General features: G+C 47.5%; 2 protein-coding genes across 2 annotated transcripts; both read right to left on the minus strand.

Annotated features, from left to right (window-relative positions):
* Positions 1-4,726: 4,726 nt before the first annotated feature.
* On the minus strand, positions 4,727-5,829 carry LOC123093966 (PRA1 family protein B2). Its single transcript, XM_044516028.1, has one exon. It carries the CDS (start codon positions 5,701-5,703, stop codon positions 5,080-5,082), a length of 624 nt encoding a protein of 207 aa, XP_044371963.1. The 5' UTR covers positions 5,704-5,829; the 3' UTR covers positions 4,727-5,079.
* Positions 5,830-10,568: 4,739 nt separating this feature from the next.
* Positions 10,569-11,654, minus strand: LOC123089711 (myristoylated alanine-rich C-kinase substrate). The gene is made up of 2 exons (XM_044511306.1): positions 10,991-11,654; positions 10,569-10,900 (listed from the first exon to the last, which is right to left on the minus strand). The coding sequence occupies exon 1, from the start codon at positions 11,576-11,578 to the stop codon at positions 11,018-11,020; it is 561 nt and encodes a 186-aa protein (XP_044367241.1). The 5' UTR covers positions 11,579-11,654; the 3' UTR covers positions 10,569-10,900; positions 10,991-11,017.
* Positions 11,655-12,114: the final 460 nt, after the last annotated feature.

Consider the following 12,114-nt stretch of genomic DNA (forward strand, 5'->3'; position numbering starts at 1 on the left):
AGTAATTCGCAGCAATAACATGTTTTAATCCAGTTTCGGTAATATTTCACTCTTCTTTATGATATTTATTATGTCAGTGTGATTTCATCCAAGTTGTTATCGCCTAATAAATTAGAGATTTTTTTTACTAGTAGCCTGGTGTGTGTGACTTCCTGGCATTGCAGGTATCTAATTGTTATCGATGACTTATGGGCTGCGTCGGTATGGGATATTATCAAACATGCTTTTCCAAAGGGTAACCATGGCAGCATAATAATAACAACTACACAGATTGAAGATGTTGCATTAGCATGTTGCGGCCATGAGTCAGAACATGTCTTTGAGATGAAACCTCTGGATGATGATCACTCGAGGAAGCTATTCTTTGACAGGCTTTTTGGCTCTGAAAGTTACTGTCTTGAAGAATTCAGACAAGTTTCATTCGAGATCATAGAAATATGCGGTGGTTTGCCGCTAGCGACCATCGGCATAGCTAGTCTTTTAGCAAAGCAACCTTCCATATCGGTGGATTTGTTGACGCGCATGCGCGATTTGCTAAGCTCCATTTTGTCATCAACCCCTGCTTCGGAAAGAACGAGACAAGCACTGAACCTCAGCTACAACAATCTTCCTCGTTATCTCAAGACATGCTTGATGTATGTTACTACTATGTATCCAGAGGGCTCCATAATCTTCAAGAATGATCTGGTGAAGCAGTGGGTCGCTGAAGGGTTTATTGCTAGGAGAGAAGGGGAAAGCTTGGAGAATGTTGCAGGGATACATTTCGATGAACTTGTTGATAGAAGATTCATCCAACCTATCCATCACAGATACAACGGTGAGGTGGCGTCATGTAGAGTTCATGATGTGGTCCGTGATCTAGTTGCGCACAAGTCTGCACAGGAGAATTTCACCGTGGTGGTAGATTACGATCGAGATGATATACCACTTTGTCACAAGGCTCGTCGACTATCTCTCCAACTTGGTGATGCAAAATATGCCAAGACACCATCAAACATCAGAAAGTCACAAGTACGGTCCCTTGGGTTTTTTTTTTTTGGATTATTGGAGTGTATGCCTTGTGTTGGAGAATTCAAGCTCCTCCGTCTTCTAAACATTCAAATATCCGGTCGTGGTCGTGGTCGTGGCCGTCGTCGTGGCGGCAATAATCCGGCTGTAGACCTCACTGGGATAGCAGAACTGTTTCATCTGAGATACCTGAAGATTGCAAGTGATGCCAGCATCCAACTGCCGGACCGAATGCGAGGGCTGCAATGTTTGGGAACACTGGACACAACCAGAGTCACCGCTGTTCCATGGGATATTATACATCTGCTGCACTTGCTGCATCTCAGTGTTCCTCTGGACACGAATCTGTTGGATTGGATCGGCAGCATGAGTAGCAGCGACACTGTCATCAGTCTGTGGAGCCTTGGCAAGCTGCACTCCCTCTCCATCTTCTTCTTCGTCGCTGCCTTCTTCGTCGGATCATCTGGAGAGGAGCATGGAAGCTCTGGGCTCCTTACTCGGGGGACATGGCAGCCTGAAAACTCTTGTTGTGGCTCATAGAGATGACAGAAATGCTTCAGGAGCAGCAGTGATCATTTGCTGGGATGGCTTGGCGCCTCCCCCACTGCTGCAGAGGTTCGAGTTCTCTCGGCGCAGCGGCTACATGTTCGCACGGATCCCAACATGGATGGGGCAACTTGGCAACCTCTGCATCTTGAAGATCGCCGTGCGGGGACTGCTGAGGCATGGTGTTGACATCCTCAGAGGACTGCCAGCCCTCACTGCTCTGTCGCTGTACGTGCAGTCGACGCCGGTCGACTGGGTTGTGTTTGGACCTTAAAACCTTTGCAATGCAGATGTCGTGGGTTCCCCTTTTCGGGAAAAAAAACTGATTTCTGCTTCTCAGTCATGTGCACATATGATGATTTCATCTTCTTCTTTTTGTTGTAAATCTCCATGTTTTCTACTGTAATGCATTTTTGTGCGCGAATTGTTTCTAATGCATTTTTAGCACATTGTTTTTTTTCTTATTTGGAAAATATTCTCTTCTCAAACAGTTTTAATTTCCTAGGAGGTGACTGAGTGGGTTGGACAGCGGAGTGATGGGCTATATTAGGGGCGTAGCCAGGCCCCAGCCCACACCGGCCATGGCCTGGGGCTTCCTGGTAATGCTTCAAACTGTATATGGAAGATACACATGCATATGCAGTTAGATCTGGTCATGGTATATCATCTTATCAGTATTAATTCTGGGATGTGCATGGAAAAGCAGGTAATTCCGAATACTATGATCTTGATAAGATTCTGGATGAACAGGAAACTCATGATCTCTACTGCCCCAATTGCAAATCGTGCGTAACTGGAAAGGCGACTCCGACGAACGCAAGCACAACAGGTATCACATGACTTGGTTTCTCATCATGTCATCATCTGGGCAAACAAACCAAAGCATATGAATTGTAATTGTAATTGAACTATTTGTAGAACAAGTGCTTGTAATTATTTTCCATAATCTTTGCTTGTCGTTGTGAAGGAAAATTAGAACCATTGCTCTAGACAAGACCCATGCCAATTGCTCTATCTAGACCAACAAGTGATTAATTGAACACATTGCAGATTCAGCAAAGATGTCACTATTATCTAAGGCACGGAGTTGCAATGATACAATCGAGTCTCTTGACAGGGGTGAAAGGGAAGTACTGCGCGTAGTGTATACAGGATTTGTCGAAACAATCACAAAGCTCTTTCCAGCAGTTGCTACGTTATCCTGTCACCTCCAACCATCAGCTGCAGCTAGCACATCATCTGTGCATAGTCATGGCAGGCATGACTTGTTATTGCCCTGTAACGAGTCGTCGTGCACAACTCAAAGGGTGATCCTGAGGAGGAGGAAAAGAGCGGAAAGGGCAATGTCCGATGAACCATCAAAAAGAGCGCACACGGAAGTAGGGCTTTCTGCTGCTTTATCTGAATGCAATGAATCTGCTGCTGAGGTATTCAGATGTTTGTCATGCTTCTCCTTCTTCATTCCAACAGGTATTGATATGAGCCACTTTTTGTTTTGATAACATCTTCCTAGTTTACCTTTAGCACAGAGTGATTGTAGTTTTCACTATACCCGTGCTTCTTCCCCGGTTGTTGCTTGAACATTTCTTTTGCGACCAAATCGGGCCGGCCTAAATTGTTTCTTGCCACCAGGATGTGGTTTCAACGTATTCCGTCTATTTGGAAGGAGACAAGGGGACCAACAAGTTGATGTTCTGCTTCCTCCTGCCTCAGGGGACATGCCTCGGACTGAAAATTGCATAACTTGGCTTCTGTCTTGTTTCCAGCCAAGAGATAGGGATAGCCCAAACCAGGCTGCTGCTGCTATGTAGCCTATAAATGTTCTCTTGGCCGAGTTGAAAAAAATAAATATATATATAGACATCTTTGTTAGTGTAGTTTGAGGGCTTACTTGAGCAGAACAACTGAACCTGTTGCAGATCCGTTAAGGGCTCCACTGTTACCTGACACGGCGACTTCCAGCGATACAACCGTGACAGGTGCAGGTAGCGCATCGTACGTGCATAGTCATGGCATGGTTGCACAAGGAGAGAGGTCGACGGCTGAATCATCTTCCCTGCATCAAACCACCACCACCACAATCACATCAGAAACAACTATCATATCATCCACAGTCGCAACATCGGCCACAGGTACTGCCGAGAAATGGTCAGGAGGCGGACTCACAACTACACTAATGTTTTACATTGTGGGCCGGAGGGAGTATAATCGCCGACATTGCTGAATTTGTTTTCCCCTAAGGAATGGAACTGTTGCTTGTCTGCTTCCTTGATTTGCTTTTGCTTTGGGTTTCTCCCTTTATCTTTAGCAGGCTAGCTTGGCTTGACAGTTAACAGCAGCAGCAGCAGCCATGACACCAACAGCCCAACCAACCAACCAACCAACCAAAGGCTAGTAGGTAGTAGCACAAGAATGGAGAAAGAAAAGCACTACTGGGAATTAACCAGACACAACTAAATGGACAGCTGATTGCACTTGGGAGTTGTTTGGTACTGGCACATCACACTCACATGCTTCTTCTTTCCTTTTCCTGCTTCCAACAAACACCACACACAAGCACATGCCATTAGTATTTTAGCTCAAGCTGGACCAGGTACCAACGGCAGAGGCAACACCTGGTGAAGGTCTCAACCCTTTCTTTCTTCGCCTCTAGGGTTGCGGTGGCCGTCCAGCGAATTAATTCTCCTCCATTTCAGCTTTATCAGTTTCACTATGTTTCTTCTCCAACATGTTAGGCTGGGTTCCTTGTCTTCTTGACTCTTAACCTCCCTCCCTCCCCAACTTGTGTCTACTTTCCTTCTTATAATGGTGAAACATCCCCAACTTGTTCTTGACTTGATTCTGTCCATGCCCTACATTTTTCGCTGTCCGTTTCCAAAGTTCCAAACACCCCATTTCATCCACAGGGGCCAGCAAAAACTCTTCCACCACAGCAATGCGGAATGCAGATACTCTGTATGATCTAAAACGTCTTATATTAGCTTATACATGGATGGAGTAGACTGGAATCTGCACTCCTCTATTTCACAAAACAGTACTGCTGGTAACAGCAAATGGAGTGAGGGAAAAGAATGGTACTGGTACTGATAATAATCATTATCAGAGGGGCTAAGCGCTAGCTCGGATCCGCCTTACAAACGAATGCAGCGCAATGCAATGCAGGCATCTCTGGTTGCGGCGACAATCAGGATTACATATACTGTGGGAAAGAAGGATCATAACAGACCCAGTTGATTCTCTTGTTAGTTGCTAGTTTGCCTACGGAGTAACAACAATGTTGCAGTAGGAGTAGCAGGAGTAAATCTTCTGTGTATACACAAGGAACAGGGGGGAAATCCTAATGCTAGCCATGATTAAGATAAGAGACAACGAATTCTGATTCATTCTGATGCATCCTAGTAGGTAGTAGTAGTAGTGAGCCTCCAAATCTCTCCAAAAAGAATGGAATTTGATCAAGGAATACCAGCACTCTGTCTGTCTTTCTAAGGTGTAGTTGTGGTATATGGGCGGCGAGATCTTGGCAGCCTAGGACTTGGCGGCGGCCGTGGCGGAGCGGCGCGTCGGCCCGGTCTCCATGTCGCCGTCCTCCTTCTTCTCCACCACGACACCCGTGGCCTCCTCCTCCTCCCCCCCGGCGCCGTTGTCGGCGGAGGCGGCGGCCCCGGGCTCGAGGTCGTCGCGGACGCGGAACGCGGCGTGGAGGAGGACGACGGGGGCGCCTGCGGCGAGCGCGAAGAGGAGGTTGGGCAGCGCCCCGGCGGCGGCGAGGTCGGCGAGGACGAGGGCGACGAAGACGGCGGCGACGAGGCGGCGGTCGAGGAGGCGGCGGAGGAGCGCGGAGGCGGGGAAGGCGCGGAGGAGGGCCCCGTAGAGGAGCAGGCCCTTGGAGGCGGCCATGAGGAAGAGCATGGAGGCGCGGTGGCGGGGCGCGAGGGAGGCCAGCAGCAGCGCCCACTGGATCACGGCGTAGTGGGCGCGGAAGGTGCGGAGGTTGCGCACGGCGCGGACCGCCGCCGCCTCGGCGTCGGGGGCCGCGGAGAAGGCCGACGGGCGGGGCGCGAAGCGGGCCAGCGCGCGGCGGCCGCCGCGGAGGCTCGCGCCGGCCCTGTCAAGGGCCCGGCGGACCGCGCCGGGGCCGTCGGCGGACATGGCGGAGGGGGGACGGCCGGCCGGCGGGCGCGCGGGCGGGCGAGATCCGCGTTCCCCCTCTCCCTCTCTCACCTTCTCTGGGCGTTGGTCTTGGTCTGGTCTGCTTTTGGCTTTGCCCACACACACACACACTTGGGTCTAGGCCAAGGCCAACCCTCTCCCAACCTCAACAAAAATGCAAAATGTGGTGCCAATTCTCTTCTTTTCAACACAAGGAATTTCAACCCAACTTTGCAAAATTGAGATCAAATGCCCTCACAGGCATTAAATTCGATCCACGATATAATTTAGTATTGGCCTCTGTTCCCGATTACTCGTCGTAAATTTTTCTAGATACGGATGTATTCAGACACATTTTTAGTGCCGGATATAGCTGTATCTAGACAGATCTGAGACAAGTAATTCTGGATGGAGGGAGTATCTAACCTACAGCTAAATGCTCGTGTGCTTGCTTCGAAAGTTGCTCCCTTAGTCGCCCAATATACGTTCGTTTTTCAAGTTATTGTTTGTTATACATTATCAATTGTTTAACCACTTTTGCCACTGCCACCATAATACACGAGTTGGTAAAAAAATGAAAAATAAATCTCAAGGTATAGGGCAGTTGAGTAAAATATATGTCCTTTACAAAATGGATGGAGACCTTGCGACTTCCTAACTTAAGAGGTCAATGGCCGAAACTAACAAATCAAACACAACGTGTCGAGGGAGGTTCGACTCTCCACCTACCACCCCTTTCCTCGTTCTCTCCACCTCCCCTCCCTTCACTCTACCCCCTTCTCAGATTTGCCTTGCACGGCCCCTCCCCTCTCCCTCCGGCCTTGCCGGCGGGTGAGTAGGACGAGGGTCCCTTCCTCCCATAGCTATAGATTAGGTGTAGTTTCATCCCTAGTGGCTTTGGAATCACTCTCCGCTTGTCTATGGAGAAGACAATAGATGTGGATGCGCTACTGGCTTGGCCTTGGCCTTGTGCTTGTGGTGGTTGGTGTCTCCCTCGTCGACAATTGCAAATTGGTAGGCCATGTGGCAACACTAATTAATATCCTCTGGCATCCGTGCTCTTCCTCTTCTCTCTTCAGGAGTTGGAGAAGAAATCTATGCCGACACATCTTCTTGGTAGTTGTTCCTTCTCAATAATAATCCCCTATAATCTCTTGATCTGCTCTCCAACATTGGCTTTTATCCCTATATATTGCAATGTTCGTTTACTCATTCTTCAAAAAAACAATTCCTCCTAGTCATGCAGCAAGAGGTTTGTGATGGGCATGCTTTTCTTTCCTCTGTTTTGGCTCATCCCCTCTATTTCTCCGGTGATGCTATTATTGATGCACCGGAGATTGGTCTCCTTCGGTTGGATTTGGGTCCAGAAACCCTTGGCTAGTTTAGGGCTTGGACCTTATTGGTCGCCGACGCACGTGCTTCTTCCTATCTCATAGTGTCAGCAATTTTTTGTGGCTTCAATTGTGCCGCGGTAGTAAATGCATAGCCCACGAGCAAAGAGGGGCCGTTAGCAGGCATCGCGGGCCATTGGCGGTGTCGTCGTCCTACTGGCGGCGGCCGGAGAATCGGCTTGTCGTGGACAAGTCTCTTCCGATCAGCGGCGGTGGCGTGGAAGCCGTTTCCAAGCTCGAAGAAACGATTGTGCTGAAGACTGACACGTGGATTGTCTTTCCGTGGAAGGTGGTGCATGTGCCATTGTTAAATCGTTATATTATTGTTCTTTTTCTGAGGGTTGCTTATGTTATCGACTTTTATGTTTATTTCTTATGCATTTAGTTTGATCTGGTATAATATATGCAGGAGAGCCCTCTTTAGAGGGTTTATAACTCTGCCAAAAAAAAAACAAGAGGTGAATGGACCACACCAACTTCTTTATAAGAGTAAAGATACTTGAAAAATAAACCTCATTATGTTAGGGGTCAGTTCTTTCCGGCTTATCTAACAGATTCCGGGTCTATAGAATCGGAAGCTATAAAAACTCGAGGGTAAAACAGTTCGAAAAATTCACATTCGAGGTAAAACAGCTCAAAACAACTCAGTGTTAGCAGCTCAGCATACAATTTAAGTATAGAGGCACTACATAATTCAACACACGACTCATACTAAAATCTATATTGCAATACCTGAAAAGAATTCTGCACACGGCTGATTCTATGAGCAGTTTCACATAACATGATTCTGTGTGTAGTTAAGCTGATAAGAAGTCCGACTTAAGCATAGGCGGACCCTTGAACAAAATATGCAGGGCAACCGCGTCAAATTTTGACCGTAAATTTAACTAATAAAATGTTAATGCATGTCAATAGAAAATATACCGTTGTATTCGTATTTGAACAGAGTTTTCAATGGTACAATTTTTTATGATGTGCATTGACGTTTTGTTAGTTAAATCTATGATCAAAATTTGACACTAAATACGAAGGGGAGTAATAAACCAAGATGGAGGTAGTACACCAGTAAGTTGAAAGACAAAAGACTGCTTCAGGACAATTCGCTAAAAATAACAGATAATCTGGGGTGATGTAAAGAAAAAAGAACAGATAATCTGGGGAGTAGAGCTTCAACGCCCGACGCTCACCCCATCACAAAGATGAGAAGTTTAAGAAAACAACAAGACTCGAGAATCCAATCCAATGCTATTACACGTTCTTCCAGATAAATAAATTGGTTATCACAGGGCAACTCGCAATTCTCGAATTCTGGGCAATAGAACAGAGTCAATGGTGGTGACTGTGCCGAGCAAAACAAACAATCCCAGGAGAAGGCAAGCACTTGCTCAGATTTATGTTAACTCGGCGTAATGCCAGGCAAAACATGTCAACCATAACTAGTACTCCCTCCGTCAAGAAATATAAGAGCATTTAGATCACTACTTTAGTGATCTAAAACGCTCTTATATTTCTTTATGGAGGGAGTACGTACAAATCAGCTGGCTCTCTGATGGAGCATGCACAGAAGCCACATGAAGGATACCTGAACAGTCTCCAGAAACAAAATGTGATTAGTACTTGCACTTGATCTACTTATACTCTAGTCACCGACATCAGTAAGCTGGAAATCCAAAAGCTGGTTCAGTTAAGAGAGCAGCAGCATCAGCAAACAAATGCTTTGTGATTTAGTACTTGGGTAACTTGTTAACAAAAAATAAAAATAAAAGAGAAGCTTGAGAGTAGAGCTTCAACGACGACAGACAACGGGCGCGTGACGCTCACCCAATCACAAAGAACAAACTTTAAGAGAGCAGCAAGACTCGAGGTAGGTCCCAAATATTATTATCACACGACCTTCCAAACAAATAAATAAACTGGTTATCCGTGCTACTTGTACTCAAGACAACAGTATAGGATCACAGCTCCCCCAAAGTTGTGGGCAGCCCAAGTCACAAATCCCAGAGGCCAGAAGCGACATCTGACCTGAATCCTGGGCAATGGTACAGAGTCAATGGTGGCTGACTGTGCCCGGTGAAACAATCCCAGGAAAAAGCACATGCCACCCATAATAATTAAGTAAAGATACATGGGGCATGAGCACAAGCCACATGGAGGATAACCGACTGGCCTCCAGAAACAAAAAACAGAATGCATGCTTACAGGAGAGTGTCCGATACTCCGAGGAAGATGACAACACCTGAAGAACAATGCCCAGATTGATTATTCATACAGCAAAGCAAAAACCAGAACAGAACATTCACTACCTGTCGTGGAGATTAGTTGTACGATGTCTACTTTGCCATACAATCCAGCACAGGACACGACACGACAACCATAAAAAGGAAAAAGAACATTGTGATGTTGACTGATTAAGCATGTCAGGCTCATTTGCTTCAGTGTTGTATAAATTTCACCATCAACCAACCAATCACTGACGGTTCGCAAGATCCTATCAAACGAATTCGTTAGAACAGACAGAAAAAAGAAAACTAAATGCAACGAGCCATTCAGCAATCAAAAGAGCGAAGTAGGTGGCTAGTTCGATTTAGTTTCCCCCCTTCTCTTTATGACCGCAAAGGCCAAGTTAAACACCACAAATAATGAATGTATGTCTCCTTTTTAAACATCAACAGCTTAACACAGTGGACAGGAAGATTGTGAATACATGTAAAAGTACGCACATCAGTTTGAAACAGGGCCTGGTTCATGCTCGATGGGAAGTGTGTTTCACAATTCAGTGCATCGTGCAGCAAGACAAACACCCCAAAGTATTTGAATAGAAGAAGCAGTGGCTATACATGGTGGCTGACTCAACCCAGCAAAACAATCCCAGGAGAAAGCACATGCTCAGATTTATCTCCCGTGAAGCATCAACAGAAGCCACATGGAGGACAACCCAAAAGTCTCCAGAAACAAATAAGAAAAAAAAAACCAGATTAGTATACATGCTTAGGCAAGTGCCAGATACCAAGGCAGAGACGGCGATGCCTCAAGAACAATGCCCAAATTGATTATTCATACAGCAAGGCAAAAACCAGAACAGAACAGAACATTCGCTCCCTGTTGCGGAGATTTAGTTGTGCGATGTCTACTTTTGCCATACAATCCAACCATGGTGTGTAAAAAGAGCTACAGGTAGGGCAGAAAGGCGCAAGGCGCGACAACTGAACAGAAAACAGACATTGTGATGATGAAAACAGACAAAGTATGTACAATTGTACAACAATTTGAATCAGGTCATGGTTGATGCTTTATGGGAAGTATGTTAGCAATTCAGTGCATCGTGCAGCAAGACAAACACCGGAAAATATTTGCACAAAAGTAGCAGTCACCATTCATTGAAAGCTGAAACAGACTCATATTTTTAGGTGCGGAACTGCAAGTAAAGAACCAGCACACATCACAAGCGCTGGAATGGCAAAATGGTGAAGGCAGTTGACATAGGAAGTTTGGAATTGCTGTAATCTAGTATCTATCTACATATATGTCTTCGTAGGCATGACTGAATCCTGGTGCTTGGCCATGGCACTGAACCCCCAAAACGGCGAAGCATAAGAAACACTGACAGCATGACTGAAGTTCGCTAAGCGATATAACTACTACCACCGGCACAATTCTCACGGCTATCTACCTATCAATCATGGAAAAGGCGCCACCGGGCTTTTCCATTTGATGACAGCATCACCGAATGACAGATGGTATCAAGTTCCAAGGCGGCCCGGCGACATTGCAGGTCCAAACGGAGGAGAATGCACCCCTGCCCTGCACTGAATTGTCCAAATGGAGGTGAGATTTGTGGGCATCAGAAATGTGAAATCCAGGGGAAGAGAAATTGTCAGTGCTGCGTTGCTCTGTACCTGCCGGCAATGGATATGGGTGGGTGGCTAGAAGATGCCGCGCTGGCGGGCGAGCGCGAGGAAGTCCTCCAAGGGATCCTGCTTGCTGGCGGCGGCGCCGGCGGCGGTGGCGGTGGGGATCATGAGCATCGCCCTGTAGAGAGGATCGACGATGGCACGGGGTGGTTGCTCTGGCTGTTGCTTGGGGCTCGGGGTTGGGGTCGGGGCCGGGGCCGGGGTGCTGAACTTGGCGCCCCTGACCTTCCTGGTGCAAACCCTAGGCTTCCGGCGAGGTCTGGCGGCGTCGTCGTCGTCGGAGGGAGGCGGCGAGGGCGAGTGGGGCTGGGAGGGGCTGGGGGTGAAGGGGAGGCTGCACATGGTGATGGGCTCTTGCTGGGGGAGCTCGGGAGGGGTGGCGAAGACCTCCTCGTCGTCCTCGTCCTCGGCCCCCCGCGCTTGCGAGGCTGAGGCGGAGGCGGAGGGGGCGTTGGCGGCGCCGAGGAAGGGGGAGTTGGCGAGGATGTCCTCCTGGGACGCCGAGATGTCGCCGCCGCACTCCAGCGCCACCTTCTCCATCATCGGCCCGACCTCGGCGGCGGCGGCGGCCATGGCTGCCGCAGTGGTCGGAGAGGGACGGGGAGGAGGACTCGCCAGACTGAACCTGTAGCTGTTGAAACCAGATTGACACTTGGTCAGTTGTAGCTGTTGAATGAAAGTTAGGCCTCTTTCATTCAAATTCAAAGGATTTCCAAACGAATTTTGAAGGATCCTAATCCTTTTTTTTGCGGGCAATTTAGAGAGATTTATTAAGCAAATGCATTCCTTGGACAATCAGCCATCAGACTGGTCACAAGGAAGCTAGGGGTCTTGTCGAGCCAACTTTCAGCCGCATTCAGTGCGCATGCATGTTTTGCACATAGATATGCTGGTAAGTTGGCTGACCTGCTTACATGAATAACACCAAAAATAGTGAAAAAAGAACTAAGCTCTTCTATTTCTAACAAGACTGGAGCCACAATAGAACGAGAATTGTGGCGAGTTTCTCAGAGCGACACCAACTCCAGACAATCAACCTCCATAATCACCTGTTGGAAGCCTCGTAAAGTAGCAAAACGGACTCCTTCCCGCAGTGACAAAGCCTCCAT

Source organism: Triticum aestivum, chromosome 4B, assembly GCF_018294505.1.
Source record: "Triticum aestivum cultivar Chinese Spring chromosome 4B, IWGSC CS RefSeq v2.1, whole genome shotgun sequence".
Taxonomy (NCBI): Eukaryota; Viridiplantae; Streptophyta; class Magnoliopsida; order Poales; family Poaceae; genus Triticum; species Triticum aestivum.

Coding starts and splice junctions, on each gene's coding strand:
- LOC123093966 (XM_044516028.1), bottom strand. CDS start 5,703: ATGTCCGCCGACGGCCCCGGCGCGGTCCGCCGGGCCCTTGACAGGGCC.
- LOC123089711 (XM_044511306.1), bottom strand. CDS start 11,578: ATGGCCGCCGCCGCCGCCGAGGTCGGGCCGATGATGGAGAAGGTGGCG.